Source organism: Heliconius melpomene, chromosome 18 (genome assembly GCF_056956725.1).
Source record: "Heliconius melpomene rosina isolate 202511_hmr_F chromosome 18, ASM5695672v1, whole genome shotgun sequence".
In the NCBI taxonomy this organism is placed as follows: Eukaryota; Metazoa; Arthropoda; class Insecta; order Lepidoptera; family Nymphalidae; genus Heliconius; species Heliconius melpomene.
The window spans coordinates 14,500,756-14,526,225 of NC_140406.1; the positions used below are offsets into that span (position 1 = coordinate 14,500,756).

The following is a 25,470-nucleotide window of genomic DNA, read 5'->3' on the forward strand; positions in this document are numbered from 1 at the left end:
CTTGACAGGACAGGGAAGTGGAATAATAAAATATGTGGTGGGAATTGAACCCACAATTACCAGTCCCACGGCGCCTCTTATCACTTCAACATAATGACAAAACAGACAGACAGTAGCAAAAGAGAAGTATTAAAGCGAAATGAAGTGGGATGAATAGCGTGCTACAATTGAACGTGGTATTATGGATCGGATACGCCGTCTGGACTGAACTAATGTTGTGCTGATGGGTGTGAAGCTTGGACATAACGAGGATTAGTGATAGCCCATCAACTAAGTACTATGTAGATACAGTTTATTGTGTTGATATTTAGTGTATCTATGTATATTTAGGATAATATATTATATTAGTTTTTCGCTATATCCTACATATAAAAAGGGCCGCTGTGTTTGTTGCGCCGGTTCTTGTCAAGTGTGAGAAGCATTAACTTTAGTGAACTGTTGGTAAATTATTTGACGTTCAAAAAATTAGACATAAAACTTCTTATTCTGAATAAAAAATATTTGGCTATAGCAAGATAGACAGAGGCATCCTAGCCTAGAGTTAGGACACTCCGTCCCCACGCACTGCCTAATTTTTGATATATTGTGTATTGAATTGAGGCTGGAGTGGTCTTGGTTGTCTCGTTCAGTCCTCCAAGTAGGATCGCACCCACAACCATCGCGTTTTGCTGTCAGACATTGTAACGCTGGGTCACGACGGCCTCGGGCCACAAATGCATACCTAAAAACCCACCTAAAATTGAACTGACAACTACAGCTAAAACATAAATTCACAAACACAATCATAAAAAAAAGACGAAATGAAATTTAAAACGGGCAAAAAATGTTACAAAGATTGACAACATTTCACAATATAAGATAGTGGACTTCATAGTTTAAAGAAAAAATGTCACTAATCCGTGGACTGTGACGAATTAACATAGATTATATAGATAGATAGATAAATGAAGTGTTTAGAAGCCAGTGTAAATTTACTTTAATATGATTATTTTAATATTAAAATAAGTTTATTAAACTTTTTTAGAAACGTATATATAAAATAAGTGACGCAGTTAGTATCGGATTTGTCATGACTATAGGTTTAAATCCCTCACGATGATTTTTGAACATTCATATTTCTATAAGTCTAATTAGACAAAGTGAGAGGTTAAGCTACGCTATTTCTTTAATTGATAATGAACGAACAATTTTTAATATAGTGTTGTAACACTAAGTCTTCCTAAATCAACTCAATTAAAAAATTACTTTCTTGTTTCTTCGAGCAAAACGTGTTTTACTCGTTATGGACTTCACAGATCATTTATTTATCGAAGTATAGAGGGATTTTGATCGATCGTGCTTCTTGATATTTAATATAGTTTATTTTTTGTTATGTTTGGACTACTTTTTATATGTTTGCAGTGTATGATTTATTTCTTTGTGTGGTTTAAAGAAATGAGCTCTTATAAAAACTGTAACATATTCGATAAAAATATTTTGGTATGAATAACTTATAATGATATAGTATAGTAAGCCATTTTATAGTCACGTTTTTTAGACATTATCAAACAAATGTTTGAAATAAAATTTTACTAGACTTAATATTTAATAATGTATTTTTTGTGTTATTACTTAACGAGCTCGTCGACTGACTGTAAATTTAAATTCCCATTTGATGCAATAATTCATTTTTATTTCCTAAAGAAGGCACTTTCTAGGGGAAAAACAAAACGCAGCTATGGCTGCTGTGTGTGGGATACTAGATGCTTTTTGCTGCTATCTATTGGGAACTGCTGTTTTACTGCGGCTACTGCTGTAAATGTTAGTGTCATAACACTAGGTTCCGAGGTTCTCTCTACTTACCTTGCTATGTGCAGGATACAGCGTAAAACTAAAACATATATAATCTAACAACATAGTAAAATTCAAATCTTTTTAACGGTCCAGCGTCTAAGTTCCCATAAAATACATCCCAATCCCCAATAGTCTTGGTACATCAGTTCACTTTACTCTTTTTTCTTCGCCCCGAGTCTCGGGCGTGGTGGCGATCTGATCAGATTAGAAAACCGGTCTCTCGAAACATCCCGTGGCATAACAAAAAACGACGCTAATAACAACAAGTAACGAGGTATACCGAGTTAGTGGTGGGTGATGGGAATGTCGATACAAGTGTTTGATGGATTTTTTTTTAATAAAAAATATAAAATATCAATATATTACTATGTTATTTTCATCATTTGTCTGGTTTTTATATTTATTTGTTAATTTGCTGAAAATTTTATGTTTGTATTTTAATAGTAGCATTGAGTGGTATTCTTCTAAAAATATATTAAAAAATAAAATGACAGTATAAATTTTGCATCATCGATGTTTTGGAAAGAGCGGTGCATTACCATATTATACATAATTCAAAATGCGATTTCATAAAATTTTATACATATAAACAAATCTAAAAACAAATATTTAAAATAGATAAAAAAATAACATCGATATAATCAGAATCGAATCACAAAATCGATATCCCGTAAATCAACGCTAACACTACATATCTAGAGGTGGAGTCAGATGAAATTATACAAAAATATTGTAAGAATAGTGACAGATGATTATAAGCTGGCGATAAAATACACATAATTCTAACATAATGGCCTCCATGGGTCGCATTACTGTGGCGATAATTCCCACCTTCGAATCTATAGAAAACAATTTTATGTACGGTTCACTATTTGATGATTCATCTAAGTTTTTTATTTATCCTTTTGGTTCTGAAGTCGAAATGAAAGTTGTTATTGTTGGGTGACTATTAGTGAAGTATAGGTAAATGGATTTATGTTTATGCTAATCCTATTTTGATACATAAAATACTGAAGTTTTTTTCCAACATATTTTCTTAACTTAACTTATATAAAACATTCTATAATTTTATAGACCAAATATAGACTCAAACAAGCAACGCCAGGACAAGCTGCCAGTTTAAAATAACATTTTATAGTTTAATTACTTTGTAAGTATAAAAGTCGCAATAAAAATCAAAGATACTTTCCATAAAAACAACATTAATATAAGGTGGCTACAATGTAATGTGATCAAGATAGCTTATTACTGAAGTAGCAGACAAAGTTGACTCGATACTTCTCTCATAATGTTCTTATTGCCACCTGCCTCTTAAAGTTTGCAGTTTTTTATTTAGATACATTTATATTTACATTTTCGCAATTCTTCCAACAAATAAAAATATATTTATTTTTTTTAACCCCACGGCCACTCAATAATATCTCAAATTTGGGCTAAAAGTGGAAAACAGAGTTTCTTGACACTAGATTTTCTTTGCCTAGGCGAGAAAAAATGTGAAACTAAGAAGGAAGGAAGATAAATAAAATATATTTTTTACTTTAGGAGTCTCGGAATTCGGTAGAGAGGACCAAGACATTCACCTCCAGTCTCTATCTATCAAGTTCCCCTTCATTCAGTCATATCGTTGGAAGATGCCGCGGTTTTTCTAACCAAATCTATGTTTGCGTATGGTTACGCAAAATTATTTCCCTCATTAGGTACAGATGATTAGTAATTGGTGGTCCATTGGTGTCAAAATGTTAATTATATTAAAAGTAACACAACTACAAGCAATTGTATTTAGCGTATAACCAAATCAAAACACACCAACCCTAAAAGGAAAGCAACCTGCCAATGCATCCGATAATTTTAATTGATTTATAATGTTTGATAAAGTTACGAAAATTTCTCATCATGCCCTTATAGAGACGCGATTCAGAAAAATGTGGGTGAAACACAGGCTTTTTATCCTTAGTGCTCCATCACTTTAGGACACTTTCAAAAGTCTTCTTGGTTGAATCGAGTTTGTGATTTAATAAAATTATATAGCATTATACTTCAAATGAATCAGTTTAAATCATAAGTTGTAATGTTAATATGCCTTTTCGAGTTTTTTTATGGGCGACCTAAGTTATTAACAACTTTCTTCCACAACAGTCTACTACTTTGTAATTCTCACCTGTCTGGCTTGTAAGGAGGACGAATTTTGAATAATATTAATGTGATTTTGTTTTTTTGCTCCTGCATTATGCGGACGAGTCAACGCTTTAGCCGCAGAGAGAACCTAGAGTTAACAAAGTTCAACAGACATTGCAAGATTTAAAGTGGCGAAACTCTCCTCCTCTTCTTGTTCACTTTAACTACAAAAGCATAGAAACTTTTGTGTGTTTTGAAACTTTTGTGTTTTTTTAATAAAAAAAATAAACTTTTTAGCATTTTTTATATATTGTAATAACTCTACATTTAATAATAATTATTCGGCTAAATAGTAACAATACGCTATTCTTTAATTCATTCAGCTGCGAACTTGAATTAAACAAGGGCATTGCTTCAAACTGGTTTAGAATTATTTTTATTCACATGTGTCTTATCAAGGATTGTCGCGAATACTAGTCCAATTTAAATCTTTATGGCAAAAACTACATATTTTTCGTTCTTATATACAAAATAATTGTTTATGGAACTTACCAAATACAGGACTTAGATCCGATTTCACCGATAGTTTACCGGAATAAGGCTCCCCCGATTTTTCCTGAAATAATAAGAAAAAAATATTAGTTATCATATATTTTTAGTATCAAATTAATATATTTAATTGATAATTATAATTTTAATTCGAGATTATTAAATAAAGAAGACAGTAATTTAACTTCACATTTTTAAACAATACTATTTATTTATAACCTCATTTGCCCTTAAAACTTTTAAAGATATTTAAAAGCTTTTCAAACTAAGCTTATACAGGAACATAAACCTACGAAAGCCTACCGTGATCTACTTGTTAACGTTAACAAGTAGATGTTCAAAAGATGACCGACTAATTCCACTTGAGGCTTCCCCAAACACAATTATTATAAAGGTAATAAAGTATATAACAAATCGAGATGTTTCCGCTATCATTAATTCGGAACGAATTTCCTCTGGCCAAAGGGCCAATGGAGCGTTGAAATCTCAACACCTTAGTGATTGTTGGGAGAGTATTATTATGTCGTTCGATAGTGAAATTAAATAAAATAATTTAATAGTTTCTATTTTAATATGTTTTATATATGTTATTGTGAATAACATTTTCTTATATGTAATTAAATATATGTATGTTGACATCAACTTAAATATAACCCTCAACTAATAATAATTTAATTACTATTTACTTGACACTTAGTAAAAAAATTCTTTTTATATTTACTTATTTACATAAGGCAATTAATTTTCAAATATAACGCTTTACAATGAACAATAAACAAGTACTTTTTCATATCCTAACATAAAAAACAAATCAGCATAACAACATGTATCTAAAAACTAAACAAACATAGTTTCCTATCGCATTTTCGATCAAATCGTGCGTTACACTAATAGTGACCCAATATCTAGTATAGGGCAGTAATTGGATAGAGGGAATCAGTTTACCCCACTCGGACTCGGTGTTTACCCCTAGACAAGGGCATGATAGCTTTTTAGATGACCATTTAGTTTAACAGCCTGTTGAGCTACCATTGTTATTACAACAGTGTATTAGCCATTATCAATTATGATAAATTCTTAAGTAATTTGAAATAGAAAAAACAGGTCAAATATGGTAATAGCCAAGGGGAACGTATCGGAATTAAAACGACAGGCTTCAAATGTCCTTGTGAAAATATATAAATTACTACATCAATGTCATTAGAGAAGAACAAAGAAAAAGAGAAGGGTCTTATGTGTTTTTTAATATCATTACCCCATTTAATGTGTGTCGAACAAAACCAATATTTCCAAGTAAACAATGCAATTCCAACATAACATCATTTAAATACCATATATGGTATGAACGATTGGTCTCTACCACATAACTGTCAATGCTGTATATTAAGAATGCAAATATCCTCACCATTTATCTTCATAGAAGAAAATAACACAAGAAATACAAAAATGTGTAAATGTATTTTTAATTACAGCTAATTGAAAGCTGCAACGTAACTAACTATAAAGAGTTTTAACATTAAAGTGTTTTTTTTATTAAAAAATGTGCGTTCAACCTTTACATAACCTTACATATGAATATGTAACAATTGATAATTTGTATAACTTTGTTCGTACAAATGTTTAATTAAGATATTTTTTAGAGTACAGATGTATTTACCTTGTAAGGCTCGCAGATGCCTGAGCTTCTTTAATACGATTGATAACTAATAAATGTTAATGTGTAAATGGATGTTTTTCTGCTATTCTTAAAGAGGGTGCTAGTAGTTAGCTAAATAAGAATAATTAATTAATATCTTCTAGATCATAAGGTAATAGAAATATTTTTTCTGGGTCGGCAGAGGCAACCTAGAGGCAACCTAGAAAAAATCCATTCCCATTTTCAATACAATTTTCAAAATTTAACGCCGCACTTTGTCTGGTGGGGATTTAATAACTGGCGCTAAAATAATCCCATACGTCTCAAAATATTGTACAGACTCAGCTAACATTGCCATAACTAAAATAACTGAGAAAATAATGAGTTCCTTCCATTTTAAATTACGTTTTTTATCGAAATTAATATCAAATATATTCATATCATAATCGCTCTAGCCAGCATTTAGTGAAATGCAAACCTAATTCGACTTTCCATGGAACGTTTAGATGACAAGATAAAATGTTAAGTGCCCCTCAACTCGTAATTAATGGTCGTCATTATATAATGACTTTGCAAATAAATGACTGAAAGCGTGACCTTTGTTTGCTACTGAGTCATTGGTCTCACGTTGTTGTATCCCGCACACAGCAGGGCAGGCAGAGAGAACATAATGTTATGACACTCCGTTCTCCACTTTCCGCCAAGTTCTGGAGGCATAGCGTGTTGAGTGGCGAAAGAAATGAAAATATAAATGTAAATAAATAATTTTATTTCCTCGAGTGGGGATCGAACCCGCAACCGTCGCGTAATAGTCACACCCTTGTGCCGCTGCTCCACGAAGGCCCAAGATATTACAATTGAAAAATAATAAAATATAATAATAATAGATCTTATAAATAAAAACGATATCTGAAGATCGCTCTTAAAATCAGCCTCAGAGTTGAGAGCGGTTTATAAATTGGGATCTAAGACTATATTATATCATGTTAATTGTTTATAGATTTTCAGTTTACCTAGGGTCAGAGTTACCTCGGGTACTCGGCGGAGTCACACTTAAAAGCTAATAATATATAAAGGCGGCGACTAATGGCGTCTGTCTGTGGCATACTTAGTTTCCAGGAGGTCGCGAGTTCGAAGATAGTGGTATCGCAATGATATATCATGGTATTATCAAACCAGAAGGAAGTCTACAAATTAGATAATGTTTGATTAATGTGAAGTATTTTTACGATTTTCTATTTGCGCTATCCATTGTCTAGTAATGATTAAAGTATGAGAGAAAGAGAAATTATAAATATCTTATTTACGTCTTACCGGTAGAGGAAACCCTCGTTCCCATTAAAACACTTCAGGAATAGGTATACCTATTCTTTACAACTACGATAACTCATTTAATATACCTACTAATAGTATTACCTATAATACATGTAAGTGATTTTTTATATACAAACTACAAAATGACCCCTAAACTAGTGAAGGGACTAATCTCGATAAATCCCTATCTAAATCCTCGGACAGCGTGATGGATGTCGATGTATCAAAAAAATCATATCGATAGCTTATCAGCTTTAGCGCGGAACACGTATTGTGTATTACACGTACACGTGGCCAATATTAGTTTTCGAAAGTATGTATATGACAGTAAATATTACATGTTATAAGAGATATCATACGGAAGTGACTAAAAGCTTTGATTTTTTGTGTCCTTATTTACTATATTATTATTTCATAATAATATTTTAAAATGCTCACAAAAACTGGAAAAATAGTGTTTTTTCAGCTTCACGCTGTACCAGGGTAGTCTGAGGGAATCTAGTTTTAAGATAGTGTTGGCGGAACTCAACGCTGCGCCTTGTCAAAATCAAAAAATTGTCACTAAATTTAAATGAATAACGTGTTGCCTAGTCACTTTGTATGCTATTTCTTAAGTAAATTGCATGATGTTTGTCATTTTACAATTCTATTCAATCAGGTTAATATTACAAACAACATTTAAAGCCTTATCGCACCATTATCATTTTTAAATTTTGAAGTTTAACAAAAAAATTACAAGTTTAAGGCTATTCTATATCTGGCGTCGATCAAATACTTGCGTATTGTGTACTAATCGTTGTTATTATTACACTGACAATCTTATCTCGAAGGCCAGGTATCCGTGTAAGCAAGGAAAAATTAAAAAACGATTTATTATTAGCGACATTTTGTTCAAATATTTCAATTTCATGATGATGAAACAAGTTGAATAAAATAATTTGAGTAATATTTTTAAGGTAAACTAAAAATTTAAAGTAAAACTTTCATTTATACCTATTATCTACTCAACTTAACGTACCTAATTTTGGTGACGTCGAAATTTGGTGTGTCCAGTGGCGGAATTCAACGTCGAGCTTTCTATTGTTAGAAGGTAATAAAAATAATTCATTCGCCGAGTGGGAATCGAACCCATGACTGTTGTGTTCTCAGTCAGACGCCGTGCTACACTGCGCCACGACAGGGTCAAATAAATTAAACTTTAAAAAATTAAAAATATAAAAGATTCGCAAAAAATGTTAAAAAAAAAAACAACACAAGATAAGCATCGATTAAAGATATAAAAATTAATCGATTCCGATAAGAACAGGAATGCTGGAAATACTTAATTGTTTACCATTACATCTCGCTTTTGTCCATTCATCGAAATATTTACGGTTATGAAGCGGCAAATAAAAAATATTTAAAAGTTTTAGTCAATTTTAAAATTTTACAGTGATTTTTTTACATTTTTAAGAAGATACCATTCTTTTAAAACACAATACAAAGTTAATTGTCTCTTAGTTCTAATTTTACACAATCACCACAAAAATATATGTGATAAGAATTTAGGAGTTAATAATTATTAATTAGAAGAAAAACAAAAGAGAAAACGTAGTGATATTCTCTGAAGTAATATACTCCATTATGTAAATATCAAAGTCTGCATATTGTAGACTTTACGTGGTCACAATCCTAAAATTTTTTGTTGCAAAACCTTAAAAAAACAAACATATAGACGCATCCTAAAACAACATTACAAACTACAAACCACATATAATTAAAAGGCCACCCATCCAAAAACGATCCTAAGTAACGTAATTGACGGACATGATTTGACCAATTTCACCGAACTGCCTTTATCGATAAAAAGAAATCGCTAGCCCGTAAGTTACAACTTTGAAAGTGGCAATGTTAATTGGTATATCGATACATCGATAGTATTCCACGTACGTAATTACACATCCCTAATAACGAATGACATCTGCAATCAATCGCAATAACACGAATACCTATCCTTGTGTTTGCTAAAAAGTCAAAACTGGTCAAGTTTTAGAGATTCTTTGACTTTTAACGGTATGGTAACATGCGATGTTTTTTTTATTTTATTTTATATAAATACGCTGAAAAAAATTAGAGGTTTTTCTTTGAACGTTGTATAATTAATATGTTATTTATAGACTAAACTTGCAGGTGAATTATTAATTACAATCATTTGCCCAATTTAATAAATTTTGTGGTATTTACCCTTTATGGCATCTATAAATAATTTATATATATATAAATTTTTAGTATGAATTAAAAATTGCCATAATAATTTAAATCTATAAAAATTAAGTTCTTTCACAGCTTTAACAACTTTTAATTGAACTATATATCAATTGTCGTATCCTGACATAAAATTGTTATTTTAATTAAAATTACAAACATAAATTGTTTATTAGGATATCGTTACAGTCCACAGATTACAGATTGTTTACAGCGCGGTGAAGCAGGTGAGCTTCATTAAATATTAATTTATGCAATCATTAAAAATACAGATTTTCTATATTATTTACATTTCCTTTGTTCGAATAGATCGTGTGTCTTTTAGGTTCGCCACCCAACATGCAATCTTTTCAAAGGTGGTAATTTATACATGTTTTTAGATACGTAAAATTAAGTATTTAAAAATAATATGAGAGGCAGTCGTGGTGCAACAGCACAACGTTTGGATGTAAACGCGTCTGTTGTGAGTTCGATTTTCACTCGGAAATATAAATTATTTTCATTTCCTCGCTCTTATAACAAGAAAAGAATAAAGCACGGCGTTAAGCTCCTTCACTAAGCAGGTATGTCTAGAGAATTGCGCGGTGTGTGGGGAACTTATCGTCTTAAAACTAGGTTCTGCCCTGCAATATAACATACAGCAAAAAAATATCATAAAAATTAATACAATATTAAATATTAACGATCATCTCTTAACTGTAAAAACTTTAATAATAATCATATAAAAAAAAATTAGCCAAACACGCAAATATTTGTTTGAACTACCCACATTTACGTATAATTGACTTTTCAATTTCGTGCCTTTAATGCGAGCGAGTCCGTCCGCCTGCATATGTAGCTATAGCCTGTGGTGTAATAAATGGTGATACTAACAAGTCCAGTTCTGAGAACGGACGGACCTTCGGACGCCTTTTTTTATTTTCGCTTTTCGGTCACGAATCGTTGAGAAGATAAATAGTGGAAGTGACGTCATTGTGCATGCATGCGAATTGTAGATGAATTTTGGCTACTGTTTATTTGTCGGTTACTATAAGCTAGATATATTATTACAAGCTTTTACCTCCGGCTTCGCCTGTCAAATGGAAATAAGTAAAAGTTCGACATCTCACAAAGAGCCTATAACAGTGTTCCTTGAGAAATGTACTATCCAACACAAAATTCAATTCAAACCATTTGTTACAGTCACTCAGCCAGTCAGGTTACTATAGTAACCAATTTATACTTATTTGTTTCATGTCCATGATTTTGTTTTTTTTTTATTTTAACCCTGGCAATAAGTATTCCATTGGAACATTAGTGTGATGTATTAAAAACCTCTCACAAAGCATTTTATTAAACTTTTAAAATTTCAATATTCAACTAATATAAATAATTAAAAGACAAAGATTTGAATCTAATACCATCACGGTAAATCACACACATCCTGTTTGCTCCTGTGAATGCACTTTTGATTGAAGTAATATTAAAACTAGAATCTTTTGATAATCCACTACTATATTTACACATAGCATAAAATAAATAAAGTTTAATAGAATAATTTCTAGCTTACTCCGACGTAGCAAAATTAAATTAAAGTAATGAGGTGGTTAAATGCATGTACGTACTAGTTAGACTCTATCGACGCGCTAAGTTGATGCAACTAGTAAATAACGGATGCTACAACATTATGCAGATATAATGCATCTGTATCGATGCAATTATGAAAGAAAATGTATTAATACATGTTTTTGTGGTGAGTATGGTTTATTAATATTCATTTTTGAATTTTATTATTTGCATTAATGCAAATATAATTACTAGAAATGCCGTTACAAGTAGGTATACCTAGAATATATATATTATTATGTAGAATAACTTTAGACGTTTTTAGATTTTTCATAGCAAGGTTCTGCAAAAAATTCTTTACAAAGGTGCTTACATGAACAATTATAAGAGCCGTACAAGAATTTCAATATGTCAGAATAGGCAGCTTCTGACCTTAGATACGTGCAGCGTCTGGCCTGTAAGCGCGATAGTTTTGGGTACGATTCCCAATTTTTATTTCCTAGCACTGGAAACAATTCAAAGCGCAGCGTTAAAGACTGCCATTCAACATATGTCTTGAAAATTAGGAGGAAACTGATTATTAAGACATAACACTAAGTTCTCTTTGTCCACCCTACTATTTTAAGTGTAGAATTCTATAATTTAATTAAAATTAACATAGGCACAACTCCTAAATTTACACAATCAAGGCCAAAGACAAAACAAAATAAGAAATAAAACACCATCACAATCGACTTAGCACAAACAGCTATCGTAGAATAGTTTCATAACACTATATAATATACCTAACGTTTGTGTTCACACGTAATTAGACCCCTGCTCATTAGCACTACGGGCTGAACTGATCGACCGCTACCTTTCCTTTTCACACCTGGGTAATTAATATTGGTGTCCCGCTCTCGTTGATTGAAGATCTAGCTGCTATTTGATTCTGGCCGACGAGCGATTGGCCTTTACTTCATTTGTTTGGCTGTTTGTCGAACACTTGTTTGTATTTCGTTCGTTTAGGCATGAAATATCTATATATTTTTTATTTTGTATTATGTCACTCTTGTAAAAGGAATTGGGTACGTATTTTAAACATTAACAATTTAATTTTAAGACTTGAATTAGATAAGAATATAAAATACAGTGATAAATCATAATCCGACACAGTGTTTTGTGTAACTACAAATAAGAGATGAAAACTTAGTAAAAGTTTCCGTCAAACGTATTTGAAACCACAAAAATCTTGTTCAGCTACAAATTCTAACTGCGTTGCAATGCCTTCTTATAAGGCACAAAAAGTTTTAAACAAAATATATTAAAATATTATTCAACAAGCTATATTTAAAACACGACATAAATGTAAACATTTATGAATATTCAGTTAATAATTAATTAAAGAAACCAAGCGAATGAAGCGTCAAATTTCAATACGTAATATACAAAAGACAGCAAGCAAAATGCACAACCGAGATACATTTAAATATAAGCCGTGTGGAAAGTACTAAAATTTTCCCATTAGAGCACGTCCAGCGAATTTTAATAAACAGAACGACGGTAATTTACAGTTATTATCCTCGCTGACCCCGCGAAACACCCACCGTAGCCAGTCCATGTCACAAAACCAAAAAAAAAAACAACAAAAAAAACAAAAAAAAACAGAATCTGGTATGGCCAGAAAAAAGTTATCTCGTCATCATACGAAATTCAACTTTAAACTGTAAACTTAAAACTTAAAATGAAATTTCACTAAAACATCGTATTAGGGAGCGTCATTCCGTAAAAGGAGCTTTATTACAGAAGCGAGAAAGCCCAAAGTGAATTATGGAAATAATCATCCCTTACAGCTATTTGAATTTGAACCATAACCTATCGGGATAGGGTTTTAAATCGGTGGGTAATACGTTTTTTTGTAAAAAAGGATCGATCTCGTTTGGCGGGCGTACCTGCGCTCGCGCAGACTTGTATTTATGGCGCCTCCGATTCAACACGTGGTACACGGCATCGGTATTAAAAAGCTTGTTAGCTATAACTGTTCGTTTCCCTTCATTAGTTTTGGGTTTCGGCTATAAAATGTTTGTCTACGGTTAGAGGACAAATTGATTGACCCTTCTTACTATTTTGGGTTTTCAGTTAAATATTTTATTGTACTAATTGCTTTCCTTGGTATTTGTCAAAAATTACAATAATTTTAATGATATTAGTATAGAATATAATTTTATATTATTAAATTATTTTATTGAATTTGTGAGAACAATCTCGCTAAAGCCATATTTAATAAAGTATTTATAATTTTGCAAATGATTATTTAATAATAACAAAAATAAGCTTCTCTTAAATAATAATTATGTAAGATATGCATAAAACTTAGGTTCATACATTGTCAATTTCATAACGACTTCCAACATTGTACAATACTAAGAATTTCATGTTATATGTGAACAGCCAATTTCACAAACGTAGAAACTCGAAGCATTTCCTTTGATTTTAAAAAGCTCTTCAAAATAAAAGGAGCGAATATACAGACATACAAACGAAGGAGTCGTACAAATTTCAAAAGCACAATCGCTCAAGTGGCGGGAACAATAAACAAGAGATGTTAAGAGATAACAAACAAAAATTATCCATACAATTGTGTATGGACCAGAATCGCCACTACAATGACACCGGATGGGTTCAAAATCACCTTTATTTTGCTTTAAATGAAAAAATACTGTGACACGCCAAGATTAAGATATGGTGATAAGAGTTGTTTTTTTTTAGTATAAACAGAAAAAGAATCAACTTTAGAAGTTTACATAACTTATGTATGTAATATTAAATATTAGAAATAAATTATTAAATATGAAAAAAATATATATTAGCTTCACGCTGTATCTCGCTCACATCTGGGTAGGCAAAGGGAACTTAGTGTTTAGACATTCCAGTACCACATTTTCTGCCGAATTCTGGAGGCGTTGCGTGTTGAATGGCGAAACTCAACGCCGCGCTTTGCCTCGTCACCAGTTAAATTATATTTTTTAAATGAGATTTAAAGATTAGAAATAAATAATAATTAAAGTTATCAAAATGTTTTGATGTATGTACTTATATAGAAAAGTGGGGCTAAAAAATAATAGTATGCACTTAATACCTACAAATGGATTATTCCCATGATTTTCTCTAAAATATTTTTTCTCTAAAAAAAGAAAATTTAGCTGTCCTTATACACCTATGTCATTGTCACCAATTTATTCCCAATGTTTTCCTAGAAAAAAATTTAACCACAGATTCAAACGAACAGATAACAAAAAAAAACTATTATCTTAAATCAATCTTCAATTTGGTTTCTATTTACAATATATAAGTCCTTTAGTTTTTTTTGCCACTTCTAAAACTATCCGTATCTACAATGCAAGTACCCAAATATTATGCTTTTAAGACACCAGGGACAGGCGCATACCCTGATAAGATATGATTAAAGGAAATTTAAAGCAATTTCAACCTTATTGTTATACCTTTAAGGATTTTAGCATGCCAAGTGTACGATTACAGCTTGAAAAACCATGTCCTTCTTAATCACGGACTCGGGATTTAGATAAGCAGTTTGAGAAGTCACAAACATTTGCATTTCTCAATGACATAAATTTGTGTAGCCTTTTGAAATTTTTGCATATTTTTTATTCCGTCGAACGTTAATGAATTTTACAATTCATTATATACCTATTTTGAGAGCATAAGAATACGATTCTTTTTTGGAAATACTTACTTTATAATTATATCCGTTCTATAGGGTACATTTTCTTCCAGGAAACCAATACTAAATTTAACACATTATTTATGTGGATTTTTCAAAAGTAATAGTTAAATAGTTAAAAGTTAATATAGTGGTTTAAAATGAATAACTTAAGAGAACATCCAAACTAAACTCCCAAAAAATACAGACTTCCAAGAGGTTTTTGTCACAAATTAGACGCAAGGGCTTCAGCCCTTGAGAGCGCTTTCCTCTTAAGCATGGCATGCATGACACTCAAAATTTTGGTGAATTTATGTAAAATGAAAGCGAAATTTCTTTATTTTACGAAGAACAAAACGTTAATTTATTATGAAGAATGGTAATTAATATATTTTATGAGTGTTGCTAACACTAAAAACAGATACTAAGTTCATCCTGTAATTTCGTCTTTTCATAACTACAGTTATTTACAATGTTATATTTTATTTATTATACGCCGACTTTCACATAGTCATCTTTAGAACCCACTTTTCGCCGAATTCTGGAAACATTGCATGTTCAGTGGCAGAATTCAACACCGCGCTCTGCCTCGTTGCTAAGCGAGAAAATTAAAATATTAAATATTTCATTTCTTCCAGTGGGAATCGAACCCTTCGCATTTACAGTGCGCCATGATCTTTATAATCTTATCCACATAATATTATCAAAAACACTTAATAATCTTACTTCACATGGATACCTCCATGTGAAGTAAGTACATAGAGATGATTGTTTCACCAAGTACTCAGTACTTATAGGTTTTCCCTTCAATCCACTCAAGTAAAAGCAAGCTCGCAAATAATTAAAACCATTACATCTATACCAGACATAAAAGGAATCCTATGGAGTACTACCGAAATGCAACAATAGAGGCAAAACAAACAAAACGATCCCACGCCGTGGGCTCCCCAAAATATGTACCGCATATAGCAATTTATAGGTAATATTAATAGAAATACAATTTTTACTATGTAAATATAGTTGTCTCCCTTAAAGATATGGTAATGATTAAATTTTGTTATTTGCTATTTTCTACCTATAGTTAATCCATATTACTTTTTTTTATTGGTGGCAAATAAAATCTTATAAACGAGTCAATTATGCCACTAGTGTAAATTAAAAAATAATAATTTCTGCTAATTAAATTGTAATCTAAAGACACATTTTAGTATTAATATTGTTTTAGAATCCTTCCAATTTAGATTTGCTTTCATTCGAAGTGCTTACAATTTTATTTAAATAAATAATATTTAGAATAGAAGAAACTTTCTTCATTTTAGATAAGTTTTAAAATTGTATTTAATTTATTTTCACCTGTCAATATACTTCTATGACCTTCAAAGCGAGCCTTAAGTAAAATGCTTTAGGCCCCCTGCTCTATAGGTAGGAGAAAAACCTGACGTTCGTTAGGGTGCATGACTGGCAATCGGATAACATCGTCGACGAGGACTCGCTAAATATAAATAAAATACGGATGTGGCAAGTTGTCTACTTAAATATTTACCAAAGTATACAATAAATTGAAAGTATTAAATTAAATATGTAATATTAACCTAATTAGTCGTGAATTATGTTAAATTTTGTTAAGTTAGATACATAATAAAACGTATATCAAATAATATCTGTAATGATTTAAAAGTATTGTAATTACAATTATTACAAGTATTGTAATTACAATTACTTTAAGTGTTATATGTTAATATTCCAAAAACAATTTGCACTTAATCTTTAAAAAAAATCGAATAAATTTAATAAATATACCGCATTCAAAATTTCCTACGTCTATATTCGTGAGCTTGTAATCATCTGAGAGTGACTAATGTATAAGATGCATTATGTATACCTCAGTAATAATAATCTATACTAACATACAAGTCATAATAGAAGATTTAAATAAAATACACATATAATTCATATTTAATTAAAAATTAAAAACATAGATGAATAGTAAAGACGTGGTCACGTGTTCAATTCTTGTTTTATTTAGTTTTACTCGATAGAGAGTATTGGCGTAGCAGGATAGGAACAACTATTAACGAATCTCCGTTCAGAATGGCGGAACTAAACGCAGCGTATAACATTAACCACGTCTTAACGTTTGATTATAAGAAACATACACATTTATATGAATTATAATCATAAATCACAGTGTAAGTTGCTTGATAATTACATAAAAAAGTAGCACTAAGCGACGATAGATCAAATAACTCTCTTTAACCACCTTTAAAGTTTTAATTACAAGCTATTACTGTAAATATATTGCATGTAAGTCGATTTTTTTATACTTAACGACTAGATGTTGTCGATCAACATAGTAATATTCAATTATGGCACTTTAAAGGGAAACCGTACTTACTTAATGGCGTGTACAGTTTGCTCGTATAAGGGAAAAAATTGGACTTTCTATTAAAGGTTTTATATAATACTTGCGATCACCTGCAACTTTGTTGCGTGGACTTTAAGACCAAAAAAAAAAGAATATTCTATTTAAAAATGTCCTTATATGTTCCTCTACACTCATAATAGTACAGATATAAGCAATAATATAAGTTAAAGTTATATACAATTGAATTTACTCGTATGAATTGATATACAATATATCAAATAAAAACGAAAATAATCAAATTTGACTAGGTATACAGCAAGTAAAATATAGATCTATATGAGGCAGGTAGCCAAATCCAATGGTCAAACAGTAGGATTCTTGCGTACAAACAGGATTATTTGCTCACGCTACCGGTGTTGCCACACACGTGTGTACGAACAAATATTTCCCTTTCTAAAGATTTTTTAGATGTACTGTCGGAAAATATGATATACCATAAAAACACAAAAAAGTTGTAGGTACACTTTGTTTTTAAGTTTAACATACCTTTTTTAATATCAAAAAAATATTATTTGACTAACAATCACAATTTTCTTAGAGATAGAATTCAAGTAAGTAATAACTAGTAAAAAATATTTTTAATATTAACAATAGCTTTATAAGCCACAACGCAAGCTTAACCTAACACTAGAAAAATTAAAAAGCAAAAATAACAGAAAAATATATTAAAAAAATAACTATCAACATCACTGCTGACCGTACACCCCTGAGCGTTTTTGTGTGTATCACGCGCACCTTTTATTTCCCAGTTAGTTCGACTTGTTAGCTCTACCGTCTAACCACTTGTCGTCTCGGACCTCCCTAGAACAGGCCCACTGCACAAACTACCAAATTCTTGTATTACATATATTATTTGTTGTTATAGTTGACGCTATTGGTGGTATTTTGGACGACGATGTTGGTTATTTTTGTTCTTATTGTGCATTGGTGTCTATATAATACAATAAATTCATAAATCGAATATAACTTTAATATTTCTTTAGAAACAAAACGCGGCGTTGAGTTCCGCCACTCACCACGCTGTATCTTGAAAAATTCCGCGGATAGTGAGGAACGGAGTGTTTTAAAATTAGGTTCCCTCTGCCTACCTTGCTACATGCAGAATGTAGCGTGAAACTGATTTATTTATTTTAAGTAATTTAAAAAAAAATAAGACGTATACGATTTCTCCTCACTATAATTATGGAACAATATATATACAGTTACACCATCCGTCAGTATACTATCATATTAACAGCAACCTAGCATAATTGTATCTAAGGCATCATCAGCAACAGATTGGAATCTTGAATAAATTAATTTTACACGCTACCCAAGTGTTAATTTGGTCGATTACCATAATTCTACCGTCAGGTTAATCGTAATATACCACCCACTTCGTAATACGTGTTACAGGCTGGAAGAGATCCGGAAGTAAACACACGTATTGGTAAGTCACACTCGGGATTTTTATAGTGTGTTAAATATGACAGGTAACAAACACTAAAGAAAAAATCATAAGATATACTTACGAAAAGTTAAAAATATTATAAGGTGCTAATATATACCATACTAACAAATCGCAGCGGTGAGTTAAGTTACTTAACACAAACACCGTTTCGAATTTGGACGGAAAGCAATAATGGAGTTTCTTAACATTATGGTCTCTCTACCTATTCTGCTAGGTGCGTGATCCTGCTACCAATACCATCTAACAAGAATAGGGTAATTAAAATATTGTAAGCAAAATCATTCCCTGAGATGGAAACAAACCCCCAACTATCGCTTATCAATTACGCAATGACGGCGTCTATTAAATAACATTTCTATTTATTGTTTAATAGATATAGATAAACAGCACACAACTTAATATATCTTATTTGAATACGTTAAATAATGTTAACTAACAAATAAATTAATTAGGCTATTAATCATAGATAATTACACAATTTATATTGTTGTTATGTTAGAATTTAGTAGAGTTCGTGATGATAAATGCAAATGAAAGTAAATAAATAGAACTATTAATAGTCCGAAATAGTTTGAATGATAGGTTAGTACCACACTTGTAACCGCGATGGTTTTGTGAGTTCAATTTTCACTCTAAGCATAATTATTTTTTATATCTCTTTCTACCAAAACATAGCGCGGTGTTGAGTTCCAACACTAGGTTCTCTCTGCCTACAATGCTCTATATGAGCAAAAATATAAATATATTAAATAATAGCGGAATGAAATGAATCCAAAAAAAAAACGAAGTAGATGTACGGTATTGGGAAGTGGATAAAGATAAAAACAAAGATTAAAATAGTTTTCAGTTAACGCTAATGTAGTAGAAGCAAGTAGTAAAACCTTTACTACTAAATGTATGTAATACCATATAAAATCTGTTATTGCTTTATAAAGCGTTAAATTGCACAATTATTTTACAATATTTTATATGTGCTAATAAGGAGCTTGTCTATTGTATTTAATTATCTGTGGAAATAATAATTTTAGACGGTTGATGAAAAATAAAAAAATATTATTTCAATTTCATATACAGAAGTTACATTTTGTATGGTTCCCTAAGCATTTAACAATACAGTATTAATAAAAATGTTCATTAGTAAACTTAGCATTCAGTATAGAATGTTAGCTTAATTATCATTTTTCTAATATACTTTTTACGCTTTATTAAATTTCTTCGCTCCATTTGCAAAAAGAATAGCCTAACAAAAAAAAAATGAAAAAATGTCCCTAACCACGCCCTAACTATTAGCGTAACATTCTCCTTAACTGGTAACACTAATCGCTCAGTAACGAGTTCCGGTGGGGTTGCCCGTTTACAAAACGATACGAATATTATGGAATAATTGGGGTTTAAAGGGCGTTACGACCATTATCGGATTTTAATTGCACTTAAATGCGTATTAAAATTTAATGCTTGACTAAAAATGTGGATGTAATTTTTATGTTTTACACAAAAAACCGTAGCATTTATTTTTATATATTTTCTTATATTTTTTTCATGTAATTAAATTTTGAATGTAGCAAAAAACCTTGAAGTTATCGTAAAAATTTAAAATAAAATATATAAAAAAAACTCTGGTCTGTTATAAAATCCAGTTAAAACAATTAAAAATCGAAGTTGCGTTCCATTTACGAATTCTTCGTGGTGATTGGCCGGGCAGTGATTCTCAGGGCTGTAATGGGTAATATTATATGGAATGAGCTTTTTACAACTAAACCGATAGAGCCAGAACTGGTTCCGATTCCTTTTATGCCCGTTTAGTTTTATTGTATTTAGCTTGCTTTTCATTTTATATTATTTTACTTACCACACGTTTGTTCGACCTTTATTTTTAAATTAAGCTCACTTTTTGAGAGAAAAAGCAGTATGTAACAACAGAGCTGAGCGTAAATCTAAAGAAACGAGACCGTACCGAGTCGTACTTTACATTTTATTACACTTGTGCACTATAGAAACAATAAGCCATAAAAGAATTTCACAGCAACGCAGCCGTAATGAGTTTCCGAATACGTAGTCTCTCGACCTAATGGCTCTGACCGAGGTCGAATTATAGAAAAAAACACTATTATTTAAGAGCCATGGCAGTCCGCCGTAAAATTAAAAAGACAAATTATTGAACGTCTTCGTGGAAGTCAGCCTTTGTTATCTCACAAGTGTTTTTCGAGAGTTCTGTTTGTTTTTTACCCCGTTCTTGCATTTGAAAATGTGATCTCCTCATCTCACTCTATCTCGTTAGCGTCGGGTGCGTCGCGACAAGGCGCAACTCGGGCTCCCTTGCTTACCAAATTCTGACACTTTCAGCTTTCATAACAAAGTCTCATATTGTGCATAGAAATTATTAAAAAAAACCATCTCTCCCAATCCAATGAAGGGCGTAACTGTTAGGCCTTTCATACCGTGATATCGATTTATTGAGGACGGGATAAGCATTTATTTTGCTTAATTGACGCCTGGTTGGAGTCTCGTTCGTTTTGACACGGTCCCATTCTTTCTCTCCTGTATAATGAATTGTGTTTTCGAATTTAGATTAAATGTTATTAGTGCTAAGGTTTATAATTGATTGTATTTATAATTAAAAATTTATTGAGTTTGAGAAGCATTACCATAATGATGATCGGCCGTGTTTGACGGAGCAGGTGTTGTGTATATCGGTTTATTCTCAGTTTTTCTGATAAAATCTCGTTATAAAACAAAAAAGTATCGCATGAGTTTATGAGATTAACCCAACGACGGATACAGTTACGTTAATTATATTGCCAAGGAATCTTGTTAAAATTTTGTCAACCCTAATTTGTTATCGAACTTTTCATTATTTGTGTTTTTTTACTCAATTCAATAAAATAACTCATTTTTTTACTTTTTCAATATATTTAGCTGACGTTAATTTAATTATATTATAAAATTTCTATCATAATCAATTTACTTTCTTATATTTTCTAAGTTTTGTCTTTAAATATTTTCTAATAATTTTCTCTTACATCGAAAGATCGATAGAAATCGATATGATAACAAATTATAATATAGATTATATAAGATCGAAGAGTAGAATAGTACACATCGATCATGGCTAGAGCAACCTTTCAACATCTCGATAAACGAGCCGCAGTAATGGCTCTCGACGTAACGATCAAATATTCAAAATTAAAAATAGTTTTATCGATTTTCGCAGCATGAATCATAAACATACATCCCAACGGATAGTTTATTTATATATGTGATATTTTTAAATCGATGTAAACACTTATGTCCACTAAATCGATTTTATATTTTTTTTATTAGAGGTTTTAATTTTATTTTTGATTCGTGCTAATAACGTGGAGCCTTTTAATTTCTATAAATAAAGTTTATATTATAATCAATGGCAGATTGTTTTTGTAAAAATGATATAATTTTATATATTGGATGGTTTCAAAATATAAAATGTACTTGCTGTAATTTGTAAATTATCATAAAATTGTATTAAGAAACTCCCTTCCTCATCTTCCGCCTAATTTTCGGGACATTACTTATTAGGCGGCAGAATTCAATGCTGCTGTTTGTCTTATTAGCAATGAGTGTAAATGAAAACAATTCATTACCCCAAAAGGAAATCGAACTTACAACCATCGCGTTCACAGTTAGACACTGCGCCGCTGAGCCACGACGGTTTCACTTGTTTCCTTGATATGCTCAAAACATTTTTTTTATCTACAATTGAATTCAAATCCAACATTACGTATAAGACAAATAAACAAACAAAGAAATATTCACTTTAATCAAAATCAAAGTAAAAAGAGCACTTCTATACAAAAACAATATATCAAATTTCTAAAATCAGGTCACAATTTATCAATAAGTTTAAAACAGGATGCATTACAAAAATTCTTACGAGGGCGAAGAGCGACGTGTTAAGGAAGGCCAGAAATGATGGCCAGGAGTGTTGGCCTCTTGGCTGGTATTCTTCTTATGGGTATCGAGGTCTTGATATTCGGTGGACAGCTTAGGGTTGCTACATGAGATAATTAAAAATAAATCTCTCTTTTTCTTATTATTTAAATAGTAATTAATAATATAGTATGTATTCTTTTTAGAATTTTAATAATATTTTTTTTTAGCTCCACCCTATATACCCTAGCACGATACCTAGTCAAAGAGAAACCACACAAAACGTCAAATTGATAAAAAAGATTAATTTTTTGACCATCTGGTAAACATATTGTTTACAATGAAATAAATCTTTATAAATAACATATGATATTTTTGTATCACAGCCCTCGCCTCTCTGATATACGAGAAACAAACAAAAGAAGAGTGATAACATTTGTTCGTGAGGATGAGTCAACGGGTCCGGGCACGGCCATGTTTGCTCAATCATTCCTTTTTAGACACTAAATATATTAAACTAAATGTATTCAATTGTATAGGTGATCTCTCCATTTTTTAAAAAAATATAGTTTTTGTTTTTTTTTTGCTTCACACTGACAGAAGACGGAACTCAGGCCTAAGATATTTTACTCTAGAACAGAAAAAAATCAAATTTGCCGTAACATGCATACATTACCTAAATGTAAACATTAAAAAAAAGTAATTTCTTTTATAACACCGAGCCAAGCTCGCTTTTAAGAGTTAAACTTTTAAGTTATTGTCTACTAAAAGCACAGATAGTAATGTTTGTGGTGATAACCGTGGTATTTGGTAACGCCACCGACACCAAGACGCGGAAGCTAATATTTAAAGTATTTAACTGATAAAGTATTTAGATAAACGCTGGTTTCGTCGCTCGGGTCACTCGGCAGTGTGTACATTGTAATGCAGCTGCTTATATTTTTGTTATACAATAATTTATTAGTATTGTAGAATTAAATGTTGTAAGGTGAAATGCTAATTTTAAGATACTATTTATTATTCACGTAAAAAGCATGAGGACCCCCCGGAGGGCTGTATGAAGAGGTTGATGACAGTGGACGAGGCGAAAGAGTTAACTAGAGACCGTAGCGTTTGCCGCTCCATTCTCTCTGACTACCTCGCTAGGGATAAAGCATGAAGTTGTGTTGATAATATTTATTGTCTTAAAGTGAAATTAGTATTTTTTTTACTTCCGCATGTAGCAAGGTAGGTAGAAGTAGCCTCGTGTTAAGGCACTCCGTGGCCCACTTTCCAAAAACTGAAACATTGGAAACATTGAACGTTGATAACAGACATATAAAAATATTTTAAATATAATCATTCCCCTGACTGAGAATCGAACCTACAACTGTCATATTTACAGTCACACACCGTCTGCCACTGCGACACTAAGGTAAAGTAACACCAACACAAAACACTAAACCTAAGAATAGCCAGCTAATAAGCCCACGTGTACATTAAATTCTATAACGTTTGTTTATACGATAACATTTTAAAGAACAAAATCGATGAGCCTTGATTAGCTGTAATAGTTTTTACGTCTAAATTAACTTGTTCAAATTGTTGTTTTTGACGAATTTATAGACATCTGGCCAGTCCAGTTAGTTTTATTGCACAGTATATAGTTACAGAATGGTGGACGTAGAAAATACTGTAAAATGAAATACATATATTCGTATATATTTGATTTCGTAGTTTTAGTTAATCTCAGTTTATCTTAATTTACATTTATATGGCTTTAAGTAAATTAAATAATTTTTATTATATTCAAAACATAACATTATGATGATATAGCCGTTCCGCGTTTATCTATAAAAGTTCGTCGACTCTTGAAATCTGTAGGTACGCTTAACCTTGAGAAATATGTATATTAATAAAACTTCTTATTTTTATATTTTATTGAGAACTACATATATATGTAGAGATGAAAGATTCCGGTTGAATACGAAATGCATAATATGGTATTGAAGCCAGTCGTGGCGCAGGACAAAAGAGTGTGATTCTAAACGCAACATGTTGTGGGTTCGATTCCCATTGAGGAAATTAAATGTCTAATAACACCGTCAGTTCCCGTATTTCCACCGAATTTTCAAATCATTGCGTGTTGATTGGAGATACTCAACGATACTTAATTTATTTAATAAATTGAACATAATTCCCTCGAATGGAAATCGAACTCACAACCATCATAGTCAGGCTGCACCACAACACCACGACGCTCAGTACTAAGAACTCTCACAAATAAAACAAAAACATATGTTAAAATACATACAAACATCCCCAATAACACTAAGTTCACTATATTTAGTACCAACATTCTGGGAACGCAATAGCATAAAACCTCTTTTAGAGTACAATAAAAACTCTATGTATACAATTTAACGACGCACCTAAAAAACAGTTTAAAAATAAAAGTTTAAAAAAAAAAAACGTATCTTGTTCATTAACTAGCCGTGATTTATCCTAACTGCCGTTTGATTGGAAAAGTTACTAGCCATCGCGATTCTATTCACGCTTTGAACTGAACTAAACTAACACAGTGTTAGATGGTTTACGGATATATATTTTTTTGTTTGGACAAATACATTTTATTAAAGTCGTTAACCATAACACGCTTCTATGTAACATATGTGTATGGCGCAGTGGTAGCGATTTTAAATTTTTATAGTTAATGTAGGTTCTTTGTTTTGGATAAGTAATATTTTAAATTAATAATAATTTAGCCAAATATA

At 31.3% G+C, this 25,470-nt stretch overlaps 1 protein-coding gene across 7 annotated transcripts in view; it reads right to left on the bottom strand.

Annotated features, from left to right (window-relative positions):
* pan (transcription factor pangolin) overlaps positions 1 to 25,470 on the bottom strand; it is a 122,795-nt gene that overhangs the window by 66,776 nt on the left and 30,549 nt on the right. For all 7 annotated transcript variants that reach the window (XM_085202139.1, XM_085202137.1, XM_085202140.1 and 4 more), the window contains exon 3: positions 4,501 to 4,564. In XM_085202139.1, the coding sequence (XP_085058265.1) occupies positions 4,501 to 4,564 (64 nt within the window). The remainder of the gene's footprint in view (positions 1 to 4,500; positions 4,565 to 25,470) is intronic.